We start from the raw sequence: 21,617 nt of genomic DNA on the forward strand, positions 1-21,617 counted from the left end.
TAGCATGTGGAACAACCTGGAACCCTGTGGGACACTATAAGACAACTCCCATGGTGATGAATTGTAGCCTTCTATGACTACTTTCAATGCCTGGCATCTGCAGGGAGGGCTGGAATAAAACCCTGCCTAAAATCCTGGGGAGCCTCTGCCAGTCAGTGTAGACTATCCTGAGCTAGATGGACCAATAGTCTGACTCAGTATAAGGTAGCATCCTATGGAGTCCTTCAGAAAGCACATAACAGTGTACAAGGTACCAGTATATGAACAGGCAAGGAGGAGTGAGGTCCTGCATTCTCAAAAAAGAGTTGTTGAAAGGGGGAAAGAAAATGAATCAGAGATATATGAAATGGAAATGGAGGATACCTAGAGGCTTCAGACCAAATCAATGAAAAGCTGGAAGGACTGGATGATCACAGAATCATAGAATTGTAGACTTGGAAGGGACCACAAGGGTCATCTAATGCAACTCCCTGTAATGCAGGGATCTTGCCCAATGTGGGGCTCGAACAAAAAATCCTGAGATTAAGAGCCTCATGTTCTGCCAACTGGACTACTTAAAAATTGGCATGGAATAGCTTAACTGAAGAAAACAGATGCTGAAATGGAAATGCCCTCCATACAAGGATTTGGAGGAGGAGGAGATAAAATCACAAATGACGAAATGGATAATTATCTGGAAATTACATTGATGGAGTTGAGATAATTAAAAAAAAAGCTTTGGGAAAACTTCAGTTTTTCAGTTCTAGCAGAAAGAATTTATTTTGCATACGATTTGGAGCAAATTCAGAGAATGCTGCTACTAAATTTATGGAAAAAAGATTGGAAAAAATGAAAATGGAAGGTCCTAGAAGAGGAGATCAGGATATTATCATAAATACAACAGGAAATGGAAAAACAAGAAGAAATGGAATTTGAACATACAAAACTGGGTGTGAACTAAAGGATGTACAATAATAATAAATATGGAATATTAGCCCAATATGTGACCACAGTGGAGAGATTTTTAAATGGACATGGATGGGAGAATTTATTTACTCAATATGGAGTAATGGTGGTGGGAATTAATGGAGATAAAGTTAAAAGAAAACATGTGATTGACATTTTCCAATTGGACTTTGCTTCGGAAATAGAAATGAATGATTCTGAGACACCTTGACTTTAAAAAAAAATAGTGGTACCTCTGGTTAAGAACTTAATTCGTTCTGGAGGTCCATTCTTAACCTGAAACTGTTCTTAACCTAATGGGGCCTCCCGCTGCTGCCGCACAATTTCTGTTCTCATCCTGAAGTAAAGTTCTTAACCCGAGGTACTACTTCCAGGTTAGCGGAGTCTGTAACCTGAAGCGTCTGTAACCTGAGGCACCACTATATTGTTTAACAGAAAGTGGAGAAGATGGATGTAAGCATGGACTGAATGTTTTAAACAATCCTTTTTCATGTACCTGGCAGATGGAAAATTGGAAATTATTTCTTTGTACCTTTCTCTAATGTTTCTTTTTCTTCTGTCTTTTTATCTCTTTTATTTTATTTTTCTTTCTTTTTCTTTGTCTCTCTTCTTTGTTTTCAATCTTTTCCCTCCTTCCTTTGGAGTCCTATGTCTGGTGCCTTTATTAAAGTCCAGAAATTGTGTACTCATGGGGGTGGGAGATGGTTGATGGAGGACCCTGGGTGATAGGAAAATGTTGGTCTCCCAGGTGAGAGGCTGGGAGAAGAAAGGAAAGAGCCCAGGTGAGAGCTGGGAGGAGCTACTTACTATCTTCTGTGGGGATAAGAATTACTTTTAGAGAAGACTCCGTATTTTTTTATCCTTATTTGTACATTTTTAGTTACTATTTTATTGTATTATGAAAAAGTTAAATAAAAATCTCATTCAAAAAAATAAAAGACTTGGGGAAAAATAAAAATAGGTTACTCTTACTTGAATTCTGCTTTTTTAAATGATGTTATTCTTGCTTTCAGATTGAGACTGTTGCTTCAGAGAAGTAGCTATATTATTTCTCCAGTTCTTACCCCTTTGCACAGCTAATAGGCTCTTTACACTTTTATTCTCATTTGCAAGTCAACTCACTAGTTCCTAGAGGACTTCCCTTGACGTACGCCATGTAAACCAGAGTCTCTCAGTTCTGCTTTAGCCAGACCGGGCTCCAGCTGCCCTCTGACCTGGCCAGTGAAGGCTGTTCCTTGTTTCGGTCAGAAGTGAGCTATTATTTATCTCTTCACACAGTTAAAACTTCCCCTCCCAGCAATGTATATAACTAAATTTAAATTTTAAAAAATATTTTTTCTCCCAGAATGTAACCATTTCTTCATAGCAGCTGGCACAAGCCAGACAAGGTGGTCTCTCCCATTGGAGAAGAATTTGAGCAAGTGATCTTGTGTCTTCCAGAGGGAGAGACCACCCCCAGGTTAAGGAAAGCCTTGGTAGCACCTCAGAGAACAAAAATGCACAGGTAAAAAAAGTCCATTCCCCATAACTTCTATTCATGTGTAGCTATGATAATATTTTCAGCTTTATATACAGTTATACCTCTGGTTGTGAACGTGATCCATGCGGGAGGCATGTTCGCAACCCGCAGTGTTTGCAGCCTGACGTGCTGCGTCTGCTCACACGCGTGATGCAATTTGGCGCATCTGCGCATGTGTGTGATGTGATTTTGTGCTTCTGTGCATGCGCGAGCGCCGAAACCCGCAAGTAACCCTTTCCGGTACTTCCGGGTTCGACGTGGTCTGCGACCCGGAAATGCGCAACCTGCAGCATTTGTAACCCAAGGTATGCCTGTATAGGGAAGCAACTTAAAACATTAGTTGCTGGTGCTCTTGGGGGGAAAGAACCAATGTAAAACGCCAGAAAGCTTATTTGGAAAAAGAATCAAAATGACTATGTGCTAGTAATAGTGTAACAGTATACCAGTATGGTAAAAATGTTATTCTTCGCTGGGTGCGGAAGGATCCTATGCGTGTTTGTTCAGAAACAAGTCTTGCTGTATTTAGTGGGGCTTACTTCCTAGTATGTATGTTTAGGATTTCAACCTGAGTTACTCTTCTCTTCTTCCTCTTTCATCCATTAAATGTAGGAGAGTATATTATTGAGATAATGTTACTTATTATGAAAAGCAACTGAGTGATAACATAGCAAATTAACAAGCATGTATTTTTTTAATGCATTACAAGGACCCAAAGGTGAAGCTGGACGCGTCATTTCTCTGCCTGGTTCTCCAGGAGCAGATGGTATTCCTGGCCCCCCTGGAATTCAGGGCATCCAAGGTAGTTTATCTCATATTAATGTGGAGAATTGTTCTGTAGCTCTCCCATTCCACCCAAATTCTCTTGTTTGTGTTAGAACCAGTGCTTTTTGTCTGAAAAAGTGTTTAGGGGTACTCTCATTTTGACTCAAGATAATCCCAATTTTATAGTTCAGATTGGGGGGAAATAAATACAGTAAATGGACAAAAGTGCAAAGATTCACAAAATGTTCAGGGGTATGCGTACCCCTGCGTACCCCCTCCCCAAAAAAGCACTGGTTAGAACTAAACATGAGTCATTTTGTTTTTAACTGCACAGGTGACAAAGGAGATCCAGGGATCCCAGGAAGGCCTGGCCTGCCTGGTGAAAAAGGCCAGACAGGTCCACCAGGAATAGGGTTTCCTGGCTCGCCAGGGCTCCCAGGTATGTTGTGCTTTGTTTTGTGGTTGTAAGAGAAGGCGTAATCCGATAGGCAGCCTATAAATAATAAAATAAAAATTAAATACTGTAAAACGTTATTTGTAGTAAAACATTGTTGGTCGTTTAACAACTGGAGAGCACCAAGTGTTCTACCTCTGCTTCTTGAGAGTGGTGTAGATCTAGGAAATCCTGCTATGTAGGGAAAGGTAAAAGACTAAAACTGTGATTCTGGAACAAATAACAGAATAAATGATGTGAGGAGGGAACTGTAGCCGAAAAAGAGGTGGTAAAGGAACACTTAGGTAGTTTAAAAGAAATCAAGTCTCCGTGGCCTGATGAACTGCATCTAAAGGTACTAAAAGAACTTGCAGATTTAATCTCAGGGCCTCTGTCTATAATCTTTGAGAATTCTTGGAGAACAAGGTGAGGCCTCTGCAGATCAGTGGTGGGCAAATGATGTCCCCATATTCAAAAAGAGGAAAACAGAAAACCCAAGTGATTACCGACTGGCGACCTTATTGATACCAGGAAAGGTCCTAGAAAAGGATTACTGTGATTACAAAGACCCAGCATGGGTTTCTCAAAAACAAGTCATGCCAGATGAATCTCATTCCCCCGCCCCCCCCTCTTTTTATGAATGATGATCAAGAGTCTGGAAACCAAGCCTTATGAGGAGCTTGAGGGAGTTTAGCCTGGAATAGAGGCGACCGAGAGGAAATATGATAGCCATATTCAAACATCTGTAGGACTGTCACATGCAAGAGGGAGCAAGCTTATTTTCTCCTGCTCCAGGACACAAACCAATGGATTCAAGTCATAAGAAATGAGATCCCGACTAAACATTAGGAAGAACTTTCTGATGGTAAGAGCTGTCAGACAGTGTAACAGACTCCCTCAGAAGGTGGTGGATTTGCAAGAGTGGATGGCTCCTCCAACTGGAGGCTTTAGGCAGGGTTCCCTGAAAGTATTGCCGCCTCTTCCGGGGGGGGGGGGCATCTTGCTCTCCAGATCTTCCCTGCCTCTGATTGTGTAGGTTGGGTCCCCTATTCTCTGCAGAACCTAATACTTTTTCACTTTTTAGAGTTGATTCTGGTTGTTTTGTTTGCTTCAAATCCTCAGCCTGTAGTTGTTGTCTCTGTTGTCCTGTGTAATAATAATAAGTAGAGGAGGTAAGAGCAGAAGAGGAGATCCCTTCCCTGTTTCCCATTGTTGAAAAGAAAAGAGAAAAGTTTCTTACTGTTTGTCCCTGTTTTTTCTCCTTTTTCATATTTACATTTTATATTTGGCCCCTTTTTGCCAGCACGAGGATTTTTTAAGCTGCATTGCAGCTGGGACTGACAGGATTGTGTTGCAGCAAAGCTTGCTGCTCAGTCTCGCTGTCAGAAGTGTTCGTTTCACTGATTGTTTCCCCCTTTGTATGAAAGCCAACAGTCTTTGTTGAACAGGAGAAAGAAGTGGCTCAGATCACAGTCTCTGCATAGGATTGAAGGAAAGAGATCCGTCTTGCCAGCAAACTCATTTCTTCTCCTAGTCAGTTCAGTGATCTTAGCTAACGTGTCTACCACTGTTGCAGACACCCAGTGAAGCAACAGGCTTACTGAGGGAGAGTGATGCAATGGTTGTTGTTCCTTTGACAGGAAAGGCCATTTTCTACGTTTTTTAGTGGGAGAGACATCGTTGATAAGCTATATAAAGATATATAAGGAAGGCACCTTTGTGGAAGAGCATTCCACAAACGGGGAGCCACTGAAGAAAAGGCCCGTTCTTGTGTTGCCACGCTCTGGCCCTCACGTGGCGGAGGCACACAAAAAGAGGCTTCAGATGATGAACACAGAGTCCAGATCAATTTGAGCCATTTCAGGCTTTATAGGTCAAAACCAGCACTTTGATTGGGCCCAGAAGCTAATTGGCAGCCAGTACAGTTGGGCCAGGATTGGTATAATATGCTCAAACTGTCTTGCCATGGTGAGCAACCTGGCCGCCGAGTTCTGCTCCAGCTGAAATTTCTGAACTATCGTTAGTGGCAGCCCCACATATAACACATTGCAGTAATGCGGCCTAAAGGCTATCAAAGCCTAGACAACAGAAGTTAGGATATCCCTGTTCAGATGGGGTGCAGCTGGGCCACCAGCCGAACATGCCAACAAGGCCACCTGAGCCTCAAGCGACAGCAAAGGATCCAGGAGGACCTCCAAGCTTCAGAGGGAGCGTAACCCCCTCAAGAGCAGGCCACCTTCCAGCAATCTGGTCTGGGGAAGCACCCACCAACAGTGCCTCTGTCTTATCTGGATTGAACTTCACTTTGTTGGCTCTCATCCAGTCCATTACCGAGGCAACACATCAGTCCATTATTGTGATGTATGAATGTAGCCATAGAGTGTGGGTTAGCTTTGGTCACACCCTCCACTAGTATGCAGCCCTGGCAGATTGCTCTTCTAGGCGGGGGGGGGGGGAGGTTCCCCGTCCCTGTCTTTAAAAAGGAGCATGTTGATGTAGAAGCAGTAGGTACTCCGTCAGATACCAAGCACCCTCTCTATTTTATTATTTATTTAATAGAATTTATACACTGCTTGATTATAAAAAAACAACTTGAAGTGGTTTACAAAAGATAAAACAGTAAAAGCAATAAATATTTACAACCCTACTTTAAAAAATACAAGTTAAAATACTAAAACAGATTAAAATTACTGCTTTCAAATCCAGTCATTCCCTGTATTTTTAAAAATTGGGTTTCTAACATAACTGCGTATTGAGCCGTATTATCATGTCTTTGATTTTGTAGGTTTTCCTGGTCAGTCAGGTCCACCAGGTGTAACTGGAGAAAAGGGAGAACCCGGTTCTCCAGGATTACCAGGTGCACAAGGGTCACACGGACAAAAGGTATTTATTAAGAGCTTCATCTAACTTCTACCAGTTATAGCTGCAGGTACTAGCGGTCATGGAGGTTCAGACGTTGGCCATCCTCTGTAGAGACTCCAGGAAGGCATTGCGAATGCTTGGCTTGACATTCTCCCCTGGATTATTCAGGCATACTTTGTGTTTCTCCGGACGGTGGGGGCAGAGTTGGAGCTCTTCCATTTCATGCACAATTGTATTTTTCCTTTTTCTTTTTGGGCAGGGACTTTGCGGCTAGAGGGCAGGAAGGAATCTGTTTTTTTATTTAATTTCTTATCCACTCTTCACCATGAGGTCCAAGGGCGGGTTAAAACATTTTTTTAAGTCAAGAGAGCAGGGCGAGTTCACACACACATATGGTGCCAAAGGTGAGAGGACATCACCACATGTCAAAAGCTACATAAGGAAGGTGCCAGACACACGTCTCTAGGGAGGAAGTTCCACAGCTTAGGGACTCCCACTAATAATGCCATCTCCTGGGCCACCACCCCTGAACTTCCTCTAGTGTGGAACTACCAAGAGGGCACCTTCTTCTCAAATTTTTCTGTTTAATTTCTGAACCTTTCTTGCTATCTCCATTAGCCTCTTCTGCTGACATGATGCATCTTCTCCCATCCTATGTGAAATGTTTATTCCTTCCAAATCAATTCTTCATCCACCTCACAAAACTGTATGAGAACTTTCTTGAGAAGATGGCCGCCGAACTAGCTGCAGAGTTCTGGAGGTTATCTGAGGCAAGTTCTAAATCTGCTTTTTAAACAGGCTCGACACCGAGCCAACCTTTGAAACTCCCTTTATAATATATTTTAACTCCTCCAGAGTTTTTTAAGTAGTTTAATAGTCCTTTTAGCTTGCTGCTTTTAAGAAAAAAGAGCTCCTTTGCTACCTTGTTATCTTGATGTCCGGAGGGTTTTGCTCCCCGCGGTGCCGTGGTGCCGCGTCCCTCAAGTCTGACCGATAACAAGGAAAACGGGTGACAGCTGATTTATTGCCAACTCCGTGTTACGCTCTGAACTATAAGCTATCAAATTACAAATCACAAACAGCTATCCCAAATCTTGCCTCATTTTGGACCTTAGCCCATAGCTGGGTGGACAAAGATTTACAAATGGTACTTACTAGAAAGAAACGTAGGGACCTGGGGATAGTGACAAGTCCATTGTTCCAGGAGTGTTATGAGAAACAGAGTAAAATCACGCAATACTTTTTACACACAAGGGACAACGAAAATGGAAATGGAAATGGAAATGAGCAAAAGATGGCTGAGATGGCTGAGTTGAAGCAGGATGAGGCTCTTCCTTTTCCCTCTGCTGCTCAAGATCACTCAACCTTCTCTAGAGGAATACAGGACACAGAGAATAACAACCAAAATAGAAATACAATGAGCCTGGCCCATGAAATAGTCTTGGCTGAGATATTATCTTCAGAGTTACAGGAAGAAACCCGAAACTCCCAGAAACCCCAGACTTCATCTATGGGCTCCCAGACGGAAAACAATGACTGCTATCCTCAGGACTGGCTGCTCTCTATAAATCTGGATCTGGCAGCTATGAAAAAATACTTAACAATAACAAATGGGCTGCTCCTGACATTAGTGGAAAATTATCCCCTCCAAGCTAAAGGCTCAGAACCTCATGGTGTTGATCCACAAACCACCCCCCAAGAGCCAGAATATACAAAGCAACCAGCAACCAGCAAGTGCACACAAGGATCAGCAGCGGAAAATCATCTACACCAGGGAAAGGACATAGGGCTGTATGTATCTGCCCCTAAAACTGAATTTCCTATCGAAGTAAATCAAAAGAAGCGAGGCATTAGTAAGAGATCCCATAAGAAGAAAGCTGAAACTAAAAAGAAAAGTAAGAACATAAAAACTGCAAGGAAATCTGTTACAAACCGACGTGCATGCAAAGTATGCTGGAAAAGCCTATATAAGCTGATTCCAACAAAACCAAAAACAAACTCTAATAAACCTGCTACACATGGCAGCAGAGAGAACAACAGTGTGGATCCAGGAAAAAAGATCCAGCCGAGGTCTTTGAAAGAAACATCATTGCTGCCTAATAAAACAAGTGAGGAAACGGAATCACTACCCGGGTGCTCTATGCTGAAACCCCAAGGATCCATAAATATTAAAGAAGACTTACCCCACACTATTGATTATGGCAGATTTCAAGATGAGCCAGTAGCAGGGCAAGACTTGCCCCAGGATAAAGGATGGAAACTGATGTTGGCAGATAGGAAGTTAGCTTTTCTTAACTACCCGAAGCCAAAGGGCTTCCTTACACAGGAAGAACGCTCGGTGCACTTTGTGAATATTTTAGATGATATGCTGCCAGGGAAAATAAAATTAAATGACATTACCTCAGTAGATTTCATATTCTACAATGGATATTCTCTGCGAGTGATTGCCTCCTTCAAAGATCAAAACTTGGCTAAATATATATATAGATCAAGACATCTGCTGTCAAAGAAAAGGATAACGGTAACAAGATTTTTCGAAAACAGCACATGTTTGAAATTGTTCCCTGATGAGTTTACGACAGCTGAGATAAGATTTACTTGTAAACCAAAGGAGGAGAGAGGACACTCAAAAGACAAACTGGAACATACTGAGCAAGGGCCCTTGAAACTAAGACAGGAGATGAGATTGCCTAATGAGGGGATGGATAACTTCTATCCAGAAGAAAAGGCATTAATAAACCAGTTTGGATTGTTGCCTTTCTTTGCCCAATCTGAGATCTTGAGAAGATTGGAGACCCTTAGAAATAAGTTAACAGAGATGAATGTTCAGGAAAAAGTAAGAGAGAAAGAACCGGCAACGGATCAATTGAAGAAAGAGAACCTCTCTGAAAAAGCTAAGACAGACCTCATGAAAGATTACTTTTACAATACCTCTACAATTGCGGAGATAAACCTGTTAACAACAGATCCAACACAGTGCGTAAGGGACAGCAACAACCTACCTTCTAAGAAGGAAACCATCCCTATGGCAACCACGAAAGACTACCCTTATATTACCTCTGCAGCTGCAGAGATAAACCTGACAACAACAGATCCAACACAGTGCGTAAGGGACAGCAACAACCTACCATCTAAGAAGGAAACCATCCCTATGGCAACCACGAAAGACTACCCTTATATTACCTCTGCAGCTGCAGAGATAAACCTGACAACAACAGATCCAACACAGTGCGTAAGGGACAGCAACAACCTACCATCTAAGAAGGAAACCATCCCTATGGCAACCACGAAAGACTACCCTTATATTACCTCTGCAGCTGCAGAGATAAACCTGACAACAACAGATCCAACACAGTGCGTAAGGGACAGCAACAACCTACCATCCAAGAAGGAAACCACCCCTATGGCAACCACAACGCGCTCTGGGACCAGCATGAGATACCTGGATGAGGATGAACTTGGCACCAGTCAAATGGAACACCTCAAGGTGGACTCTCCAAAAAAAGGAGTACTGATCACTAACGTTAGCACGCTGCACCCTTCAACTGATTCCATTGAGTACCTGGGCGATAATACATCTATGAACATTGCCAAAATGAATGAAATCCAACTAACAGATAAAAAGATAGGCCCAAAAAATCCTTCGAAGGCAAATTGACTAAGATCAACTGTTGGCAAGACAACGTGCAACCTTGCCTTGCTAACTTGGAATATTGCAGGTTGGCAAAAGAGGTGTTCTGACCAATCCTTTGCTAAATATATCCAGAGACATGACATTGCTTTCCTCCAGGAGACCTGGAGCACAAGTGAAGTGGAGTTAAATGGTTTTTCTGCGTTCTCCCTCCCAGGTCTTTCAAGTACTAGAGGGGGGCGAGTTAAAGGTGGGTTAGTTACTTTAATCTCAACAAGGCTAAGGGCCACATTTAAAAAACTAGACCCACTAGACCATCTGGCCACAGCTGTGCAAGTACAGTGGAGAACCCACAGCTGGCTGCTGATTAATGTATACCTACCTCCACAAAGAGAGAAAAGATTGATAAGAAATACTTGGGCTCAGTTAGAACAGTATCTTGACAAACTACTAAATCAATTTCCTGATGCCTCTGTAGTGGTGGCAGGTGACCTAAATGCCAGAACTGGACAATCTGATGAGGCTTTGTGTGCCCATTTCTACGAAACAGTCCCCATTATAGAGGAAACCCACCCAATACCAGCTAGAATCTCAAAGGATAAAGGCTGCAATTATGCCGGCTTATGCCTACTACACTTGGTCAATAAGTTGGACCTGGTTATATTAAATGGCCGCACAGAGGGGGAGAAGGTCGGAGAATTCACATTTATATCTAACAATGGCGCCTCCACAATTGATTATATAATCGTGTCGTATGATCTTCAAAACAAAGTTCTGGAATGCAAAGTGGAGGAGCGCTTAGACAGTGATCGTCTGCCATTAAGTGCACTTGTAGCTGCGGGAAAGGATTTATCCTGCGCTGAAAAAATCGAGCATTCGAGCCCTACAGCTTTGGAGCTCAGATATTCGCGCATTAGATGGACAGATGAACTGCATAAGGAAATTTCAAGTAGGCTATGCTCAAAGGAATTCCTCATTAAGAGAGAAAACCTTATAACTTCCTCAAGCCATGAATTAAAGATAAATTTATTTCAGGAGCTAATTTTACTCCTTCAAGATCCCCTGAAGGAAAAAAGGAACAGGCCAAGTAGGCAATCCTCAGTATATAAAAATTCCAAACCCTGGTTCGATCAAGAATGTCAGGATATGAAGCTAAATTTACTGAAAAAATACAAGAATTATAGATCTGCCTATTTACCCCAACTCCCCACGGGCTGGTTTGAAGATAAACGGAATTATAAAATTTTGATCAAAAACAAAAAACTCCTGGCACAGAAAAGAGAATGGAAATGCCTAATAGATGCATCCAGAGAGAGAGATTCGGCCACCTTCTGGAGACTGGTAGCAAATGGAGTGCGACCTACTTCCTCAGAAGTGGAGTATACTATACCTGCAGGGACTTGGGAGGCATTTTTCCAATCTTCATATTCAGCTCTGCCTTTGACACAGCCACTAATACAGTGTGCGGCAGGTGATGAGTGGCCTCCGGTGTCGGTCGCGGAGATTAGGAGGCTTATTCAGGCACTCAAACACAGAAAAGCCCCGGGAGCAGATAACATCTCTCCTGAACTTCTCAAAGCCAATATTGACTGGTGGGCCCCAGTCCTTGCCACCCTTTTCACCAGCATAGATCAAACAGCAATAATACCAGAGGACTGGGGATTGGCAATCATCGTTCCCATATTCAAGAAAGGCTGTAAACTTGATCCAGCCAATTACAGACCAATCAGTCTCTTAAGCATCATCAGCAAACTTTATGCAACTCACTTACGTGAAAAGTTTGCGGACTGGCTGGAACAAGAGCACATCCTAAAGGAAGCCCAGGCTGGTTTCAGGGCACATAGATCAACTCTAGACCAAGGATTGGTATTGCAACATCTAGTGGAGAAATACACCTCAAAGAAAGGAGGCTCTCTCTATGTAGCCTTTATAGATTTCAAATCAGCCTTCGACTCGATACCCCGGCACAGACTTTGGGAAAAACTAAATGTTACAAACATCGATAGACGTCTTTTGCTTCTTATCCGTAGACTACATGAAAATACTCGGATCCGTGTTAGATGCGACCGTTATGGGAACCTATCAAAGGAAATCCAAAGTTCCCATGGTGTCAAGCAAGGCTGTGTTCTTGCCCCTATTCTTTTTAACTTCTATATAAACTCCTTAGTCGGAAAGATGGAGGAAGCAAGTACTCATTCCCCAAACTTAAATAATACACCAATCCCGGTCCTTTTGTACGCGGATGATGCGGCACTTATTTCCTTCTCTTGTGTGGGTCTAAGAAAACTTTTACGAGCTCTTACAGAGTATTGCGAAGCTGAACACCTAATAATAAACTACACCAAATCAAAAATTATGGTGTTCTCCAAGAGAAAACTCCGACATAAATGGAAAATTAATAACCAACCTATTGAGCAAGTAACATCTTTTAGATATCTTGGAATAATTTTTGATGAGACGGGATCTTGGTGCCATCAGATTAAGAATTCCATTGTAAATGCGCAAAGATCTTCCAGAGCTATCATAAGATTCTTTTACAGAAAAGGAGGTCAATATGTTCCTGCTGCCTCCCAGGTCTTTGTTGCAAAAATACTTCCACAATTGACGTATGGCACTCAGATATTTAATTGCCAAAAACTCAAGTCCCTGGAATCTGTACAAACTAAATTTTATCGTTCCCTACTAGGGTTACCTACCTGTGCCTCTAACACTGCCGTTAGGCTGGAGGTTGGCCAACTCCCTATTAATGCCAGGATATGGATCCTGAAGATTCACTTCTGGCCAAAACTCATATTTTTCCCAGTGGGAGTGGCTCCATTGACTCTACTAGACCCGTTCCAGTCTAAATGGAGATTGTCGCTTTATGAAAAATTGAGGGGCCTGGGGCTTTCCTCACAAGAACTCATAGCCTCAGGCTTTGAAAAGGCTAAAATGATGGTGAGCCAGCGAATAGGAGATGTAGAGCTTCAGGACCATATGAGCAAGATAGATAAATATCCAGCTATCCAAGATTATGGAAAAGGGTTTAATCTAACCCCATATCTGATGGACCTACAAATCGCAAAATATAGGCGGGCGTTTACCCTTACTAGATTTGATGTATTGCCATCTGCCTTACTAAAGGGCAGATACGAGGGCACACCCTATGCTGAACGAGTTTGCCCATGTGGTCTGAAGGAGGTGGAAACGGCTTCACATGTGCTGTTACACTGCGACCTTTACGGGGATATCAGGTTACTGTTTATCTCCCCTATCGTTCAGAAATTTCCAGGTCGATCTGAATCTCAGCGGCTGAAAATCCTACTAGGAGACAAAAACCCAGAAGTAACATTGAAAGTGGCCAAGTTTTCTGCGGCCGCGATCAGGCGGAGGGCATTAGCTGTAAAAAAGTAAAAGATCTGACCCCTGGATAAGCCCCCCCCTTTTTTTAAGCCCATACATATACTGTAGTGCATATATGAGTATGTATATGTGTGTGTGTGTGTGTGTGTGTGTGTGTGTATGTGTATTGCTTTTATGTATAATTTTACAACTTTTAACTGACACCATCATTCCCTTGTAAATTATTGCTGCTTCTGGTCTATGACCGTAATAAATTTATTCATTCATTCATTCTTCTGTTGGCACCTTGGTTCTGTGATATTACAAAGTTCATTATTATTCTATAACATCACAGTAGATTAACCAGTGATGTGGGAATGGCATAAAGTTTTTACTTTTTAGCTTATTAGACATATTTATCATTAGCATTTGATTTTTTTATTAATACACAAAAAAAGAAAACACCAGTTACACCGTTACCAAATGAAAAACAAGTAGAAATCATAATAAAAGAACTAAAAAACACAAAACGTTAAAGTGAAAAATAATCTTTTAACTGTAAGCCGGACCTCCCATCTACTTCTTAATTCAATTACACATAACTTGCTGCCAATACAAACTGTCATCATATTTTAACTAATTCTTAATTTGTCTTAGGTCTCACATCGTTCTTAAGGCTACTACTGATATTAGTCAAATGCAATGGAATTCAAGCTACTGTAAACATTTTTCAAGTATATTTTAAAGACTTCCCATTTTGATACAAATGTCTGTTTTGGTTTATTCTTTATTTTTTCAGATAAGCTGTCTAGTTCCACATATTCAGTCAGTTCTTGCATCCATTCTTGCGTAGATGGAAGTTTATCAGATTTCCAATTTGCAGCAATTAGAACTCTTGCTGCAACCATGGCATATAAAAATATATCCTTTTTTTTTTTTAAGGAGTGTCCAAACCTGTAATTCCCAGAAGATAAGCTTCTGGTTTTCTATCAAAGGAGATGTTTAACATTCTTTGCAATTCTAAGTGGATGTCTTCCCAAAACGTCTTAATTTTCTTTGCATTGCCAACACATGTGGTAAAAAGTGCCTGGTTTTTCTCCACATCTCCAGCAGTCGCTTAGGACACTCTTATACATCTTAGAAAGTTTCCAGGGCATTAAATATCATTGATGTTGCATTTATTAAAAAATTCTCTCTTAGGGTATAGCATCTAGATCAAGGGAAGTAATAGTGCCACTGTATTCTGCTCTGGTCAGACCTCACCTGGAGTACTGTGTCCAGTTCTGGGCACCACAATTCAAGAAGGACACTGACAAACTGGAACGTGTCCAGAGGAGGGCAACCAAAATGGTCAAAGGCCTGGAAACAATGCCTTCTGAGGAACGGCTAAGGGAGCTGGGCATGTTTAGCCTGGAGAAGAGGAGGTTAAGGGGTGATATGATAGCCATGTTCAAATATATAAAAGGATGTCACATAGAGGAGGGAGAAAGGTTGTTTTCTGCTGCTCCAGAGAAGCGGACACGGAGCAATGGATCCAAACTACAAGAAAGATTCCACCTAAACATTAGGAAGAACTTCCTGACAGTAAGAGCTGTTCGACAGTGGAATTTGCTGCCAAGGAGTGTGGTGGAGTCTCCGACTTTGGAGGTCTTTAAGCAGAGGCTTGACAACCATATGTCAGGAGTGCTCTGATGGTGTTTCCTGCTTGGCAGGGGGTTGGACTCGATGGCCCTTGTGGTCTCTTCCAACTCTATGATTCTATGATTCTAAGCTGTGAACTTCCAATTATTTTTCCAAAAATTTCCCGTTGGGACATAGTTATTGCATACCCAAAGTCTTGCGACCACTTGACCATGGGCACTGTACATTTTAGAGAAGGCTTTGCTTTTGGAATTTACTAGCTCAGATTCAAATCTTGAAATTTCTGTTGCAAAACCCTTTTGTTTATCAGATTTTAATTTCTCAAATATTTGATGGTATTGTAACCAATCGGAAATATACTCTTAATTCCTCAAAGCTTTTTAGTTTTATTTGGTTGTCTTCTTTCTTTAAGAGCATTTTATATGTAGGCCAGATTTCTCCTTTTCACTGAAGAGGCTTCTGTTAGAGATGTCCACCATGGGACTTTGGGTTCTAACAAATTTCCTGATCATATGAGCTGTAAAATTTCTATGTATTTTGGCTGTCCCATAAATTAGGTATGCATGCCATCCCCATCGATTATCAAAACCCTCCAAGTCTAGGAGGTCCGGGTCTTGCAAAATACACCACTCCTTTAACCAAGTGGCGGGTGGCGTGGGTGGCGCTGTGGGTAAACCTCAGCGCCTAGGACTTGCCGATCGCATGGTCTGTGGTTCGAATCCCCGTGGCGGGGTGCACTCCCGTCGTTCGGTCCCAGCTCCTGCCCACCTAGCAGTTCGAAAGCACCCTTAAGTGCAAGTAGATAAACAGGTACCGCTTTATAGCGGGAAGGTAAACGGCGTTTCCGTGTGCTGCTCTGGTGCCGGTTCGCCAGAGCAGCTTCGTCATGCTGGCTACGTGACCCGGAAGTGTCTGCAGACAGCGCTGGTTCCCGGCCTCTAGAGTGAGATGAGCGCACAACCCTAGAGTCTGTCAAGACTGGCCCGTATGGGCAGGGGTACCTTTACCTTTACCTTAACCAAGTGAAGCAGGCTGCCTCATAGTATAATTTCAGATCGGTTAGGGGAAAGCCTCCTCTGTCCTTTATATCAATTAAAATTAGGTGTTTGATTCTGGGTCTTCTCCCTTCCCATAAAAACTTGGAGATCTCATTTTGTCATGTCTTGAGGCAGCCTGCTTCACCCAGTATTAGGATCATTTGAAATAAAAATATTAATTTGGTGAGGACATTCATCTTTATAGTGGAAATCCCCAGAAATGAAAGCTTCAGCCTACTCCAGGTTTCAAGGTGTGGATTTTTTGGGTGTTTTGTTTTTTTTAATGTTCAACCAAGTTTTTGTATAGTTATCCTGGAATAGGTTTATATTTTGGGGGGTGATCCAAATGCCCAAGTACTTTGCTTTTTGGCATATTAGCATTTGAATTAAATGTTGCTGTAAGATCCCCTAAATAATATTTATTGATTTATATTCGTATGCTGCTAATTCATAAAGAATACACACACACACACACACACACACAGGTATGTTGCACGTTGACTTTAGGCATATGCATGCAAATTACATGCATTTAATTTGCAGTTTCAACTTTACATGCGTGATGACTGGCTGGCACAAATGAAACATATGGAAAGCTTAAAAGCTTTTACACCAGGTTTTCCTGGTGCCAAAAGAGCTTTTAAGCTCTCCACCTTGCTTACTGACTCTGGGAGACTCTTCTGAGATGTCAGATGGCCCCTTGCTTGGGGTGGGGTAAGAACCGTTGGGTGTTCCATTTGGGGGTGACAATATACCATTTTGGCTTTACATGCTATGCCTGGAACATGACACCCGTGCAAGTTGTGAGTCGACAATAAAACAACATAAAAACAATACAAAATAGTAATTCAAAACAAGAAAGTTTTAAAAAGCTGCATAAGCTTGTCAGCATAAAAGGGTTTTAAAGAGACATCTGAAAGTCAGTAACAAGGATGCCTGCTGAATCTTTGATGGAAGAGTTTTCCACTGCATAGAAATGGCTAGACTAGATGCTCAGCTTCTAGCTGAATGCAGTCAAGCCTCTGTAAAGGGGGGACAAGTAGCAGTGCTCCACTGGATTATCTCAGTAATCGAGCCAAGATATAACTCTTGTCAGGCCATAAGGTATCGTGCACCCAAGTCATTTGGGACTTTACACAAGAAACATGGACCTGGCTCAGTAAAATATAGCCAGACGGTGTAAATGTTTAGCAGAGGTCACTGCTTAATTGTAAAAAGAGAGAGAAAACCCTCAAAGCGGTTTACAAAAATATGTTGATGGAATTTACCCCCATCATGCAGTCTCACAGCTGCATTCTGCACTAGGTAGAGCTTCCAGAGCAGGCCCAAGGGCAGCCCCACATAGAGCACATTGCAGTAATCCATTGTCATGGATAGCCATGCCTGGACTGCAGCGGCTAGGATATCCCAATTCAGATTCATCTATAGGTGGCATACAAAATGGGGCTGGTAAATGTAGTCCTAGGTCACTTGGGCCTCTAATGACAAAGATGGACCTCCCCACAAGTTGTGTCCCTGTTCTTTAAGAAGTGCAATCCCATCTGGAATGGGCAACTAGTCCAACTATTCCAGACCCAGGAATCACCTGCTCACAGAGCTTCCATCTTCTCATGATTCAGACTCAGTTTGTTGTCTCTCATCCACCACTGTAAAATAGCAGTAGAGACTAAATAGTGCCCTGCAGAACCCCACAGAATAAGTACCATGGAGCCAAAGAACACTCTCCTCTTGCTACTCACTGGGCTCAACCATGCAAGGAGGAACTGTGCCTCCAGTGCCCTTCCTACACACCACTTGATCCAGGACACCATGGTCTATGGTATTAAAGACAGATTGTGTAAGAATCCTCTCTGGATTGCAGTGTTGTCCTTATTTGTTGATGGGATGCTTGCTTTCATTTTATTAATGTCTGATTATTATAATACTTAAGGGTGAACCTGGATTAGGTCTCCCAGGCCCTAAAGGTTTTCCTGGTCCACAAGGACGAGATGGCCTTCCTGGATCAAAAGGTGATCGAGGCTTACCTGGCATACCAGGAGAAAAAGGATTTCCAGGTGTGACTGGCCAGCCAGGATCCCATGGTAAGCTTTTTGCCATTACTAGCTAAATTGTTATGATGCAGGGTTTTCCCCCTGCATCAGTAATTCACATTAGGTGACATTTATGGCCAAACATAACCTGGGTGGCCTTATACCTCATTTATTTCCCACATTACTCTCAATCTCTCCTTGTTATTTCTCCTTTCTTCACTTCAGGGAAGTCTTTTCTCCCATTTGATTTTCAAAATACAACAATGGAAGCACCATGTTGGCCCTATACAATAGATTTACTCAGTTGTAGGTTCCATTAAGTTAAAAGGGACTCCCAAATAAATGTAAGGTTTTAGTGTTAGTGACAATGAGGGTATATGGAGTATTGTAAATCACTTGGGATACCTCATGGGAAGCATTTCATAAATGAAATAAATAATTCACTCATTCATTCTACAAAGAGTTGTTGACATTCGTCTATCTCAAGATACAATGGAGTGCATCTCTGGGGTGAAGTCACACTGCTGGAAAAGCACCTACTGGGGCTGCAGAGACCGGTAGCTCCTGCATTGTTTTTGCTGTGTTTGCAGTACGAAAGTAACCTCCCTGGGGTGCAAGCCTGGTCAGTGTATATGGAGGACCTGAGTGTATGGAGATCTTGGTCTCACTGCTGTGGTCCAAAGGAAAGCAGAGCAAGGTGTTTGGTAGCAGCTTGGCTGCAGAAGTTGCCAGGAGGAGGGGTACAAGGTGCCATCCAACCACCTCAGGGGCTCTGCTCCAGATTTGTGTAGGGCTTACTCCTTAACCGTTTCTTCTCCTGAAAAGCAGCAGGTAAAGAGTCAAAGGCAAATAATCTTTCTAATTAGTAATAAGTAGTATACTAATTAGTAATAATTAGTATCTAAAGAAGTGTGCATGCACACGAAAGCTCATACCAATAACAAACTTAGTTGTTCTCTAAGGTGCTATTGGAAGGATTTTTTTTATTTTGTTTCGACTACAGCAGACCAACACGGCTACCTACCTGTAACTAGTAATACCCAAGTTAACTTGCTACCACTGTTTGATTTTCCACTTAGGTGACCCTGGTCCTTCTGGAATACCAGGTCTACAGGGCTCCCCCGGTTTACCAGGAATAGGCCCTCCTGGCCCTCCTGGGGTTCCAGGACAATCTGGTCCTCCGGGACCAATAGGTAAATTGTTCCTTTTGTATTTGTTCCCTTTCCATTTGTGTTTGTAAGATCTACAGTGTAACATACATTTAAACAAAATACATTCATTTGGATGTGCACTGTGCAATTCTCTTTTTAAGGAACTGTGTGTATATTTATGTTTCTGAGTTTTGTCAGCAATCAGAATAAAACTGCAGGATGATTGATTTTAGAACATTTATGTACTCCTCCTATGAGGGTAAGTCACATTGAACAATGTGCAGCTTATGTCTGAGTAGACATGCATGGAGTTATAGTATTGCAGTAGTCCTTAGCCCTCCAGAATTGACCTCCACAGTCACTTACGGACTCACTGTTCATGGAAAACTATCTTACTTGGCCAGAAATGATCGCCGAAGAAATTCAGTGGAAACTGTGTACAGGGTTGCAGTCTTAGTATTCTTCTAAAACAATACATTCAAATTTGACACAAGATTTCATTTAGGAAAAGTCAAGTTTTGTTTCATTATTATTTCTTGAATAATGAAAGTTTGTACATTTTTTTTGCAATAATTGTTGCATTATAAGATTCTTAACTTTCATCAGTAACCTGACATGAATAGTAGCAGGAGAACAAAAATGAATAGGGTAGAACGATTAATCCAAATGCAAGGATTCCCCCACCCACATTTTTGAGCCATGTGTCATTTGTTCTTACTTGTGTTGGACATTTTATTATCAAGAGCCACTTTGTATCATTTTCTCTTTATTACTGCAGGACCTCCAGGAAGCAAAGGGGAAAGAGGCTACCCAGGTGTTCCTGGGCTAGACATGCCCGGGTCCAAAGGAGATAAAGGTAGCCAAGGATCTCCGGGGCTGCCGGGATTACAAGGGCTGCCAGGCCTGCCTGGCCCACAAGGACAAGAAGGGCGCCCCGGTGCCCCAGGTACACGTTCTTTCTTCCTTCCAGGGACTATTTATTGTCTGTCATATGATCCTCTCTTTCACAGAGTGAAACATGTGGTTCTATAAGGAGTATCATGAGAAAGAAGGAAATGGAACTCTGTACTTTTTCTCCTTTGTTTAGAGCACTTTCATTTCAAAAATACAAAGGGATACAAAGTACTGAGTTTCTTGATTATGCTTGAAAAAGAAATGCATGCCTGACAAAAAAAATCCACCAAAAACAAAGAGCAATTAGGATGTTGTCAAGAAGTGCCCTTGAAATTTTAAGCTGTTTTCAAGAGATGTACATTCACAGTAGTCCATTTTACACTAGCTACTTCCCTGACCCTGCTTATGTAATTCATAAATATGAGTGGGGAAAACCTTGCATTTATGCCTATTCTTTGTAGCTACTTTCTACATTTCTGATCTAAAGCAGGCATCCTAGAACCTGAATGTCATGTAAGAAGTGGCAAATTCAGTAAAGACTTCACATCCCAATGGAACTATAAGCACACTCAGCATCCCATACAAATGAAAAATTATACAAAGTTCAAACAAATCATATTTTCAATTACATTGGTTCATTCTGTTGGTTGAATAGTTTATATCCTGCCATTCAATGCTCCAGTCATTTAAAACAATAAGAAAGCATATGGTTTTAATCTAGATAAAGAAAATAAAACTATTCAAAATACAATTTAACCCAATAAATACCGTATTTTTCGCCCTATAGGACGCACTTTTCCCCCTCCAAAAATGAAGGGGAAATGTGTGTGCGAATGCTAACCGACCCCTCTCGCTCTCCAGGCTTCAGGAAGCTATCCGCAAGCCTTGCGAGCCCGGCGGGAGTTCCCGCAGGCTCGCAAGGCTTGCGGGCGGCAGCCTGCAGCCCGAAGCACGGGGCGCCCTCTGGAGGATGTCGCGTGCTTCGCGCAGGTGTCCGCAAGCCTTGCTTGCTCGGGGGGAGTTCCCCCCAGGCACGCAAGGCTTGCGGGCAACAGCCTGTTCTGGGGGCTGGGGTCGGGGGAAGCTCGGGCTTCCCCAGCTCCCAGCCCTGCAAGCAAGCTCCGGGAGCGAAGGCGAGGTTGCACAACCTCGCCATCGCTCCTGGACCCGTTCTGGGGGCTGGGGTCGGGGGAAGCTTGGGCTTCCCCAGCCCTGCAAGCTCCGGGAGCGATGGCCAAGCTGCACACAACTTCGCCATCGCTCTCAGACCCCCAGCCCCGAGGCTAAAAATGAAGCCAGGACAGCGAGCGGGATCCATCCCGCTCGCTGTCTTGGCTTCTTTGCTCTTTGGGGCTCGGGGAAAAAAAATAACTTTTCCCCTTTATTCCCCC

At 42.5% G+C, this 21,617-nt stretch overlaps 1 protein-coding gene across 2 annotated transcripts in view; it reads left to right on the forward strand.

The window, feature by feature from the left end:
• The window catches only part of COL4A1 (collagen type IV alpha 1 chain), a 202,071-nt gene that overhangs the window by 103,686 nt on the left and 76,768 nt on the right, over window positions 1–21,617 (forward strand). For both annotated transcript variants that reach the window (XM_082215731.1, XM_082215732.1), the window contains exons 27-32: window positions 3,171–3,263; window positions 3,561–3,665; window positions 6,445–6,542; window positions 18,082–18,232; window positions 19,261–19,374; window positions 20,111–20,278. In XM_082215731.1, the coding sequence (XP_082071857.1) occupies window positions 3,171–3,263; window positions 3,561–3,665; window positions 6,445–6,542; window positions 18,082–18,232; window positions 19,261–19,374; window positions 20,111–20,278 (729 nt within the window). The remainder of the gene's footprint in view (window positions 1–3,170; window positions 3,264–3,560; window positions 3,666–6,444; window positions 6,543–18,081; window positions 18,233–19,260; window positions 19,375–20,110; window positions 20,279–21,617) is intronic.

The sequence above is a fragment of the Podarcis vaucheri genome, assembly GCF_965113315.1.
Source record: "Podarcis vaucheri genome assembly, chromosome: 3".
Lineage (NCBI taxonomy): Eukaryota > Metazoa > Chordata > Lepidosauria > Squamata > Lacertidae > Podarcis > Podarcis vaucheri.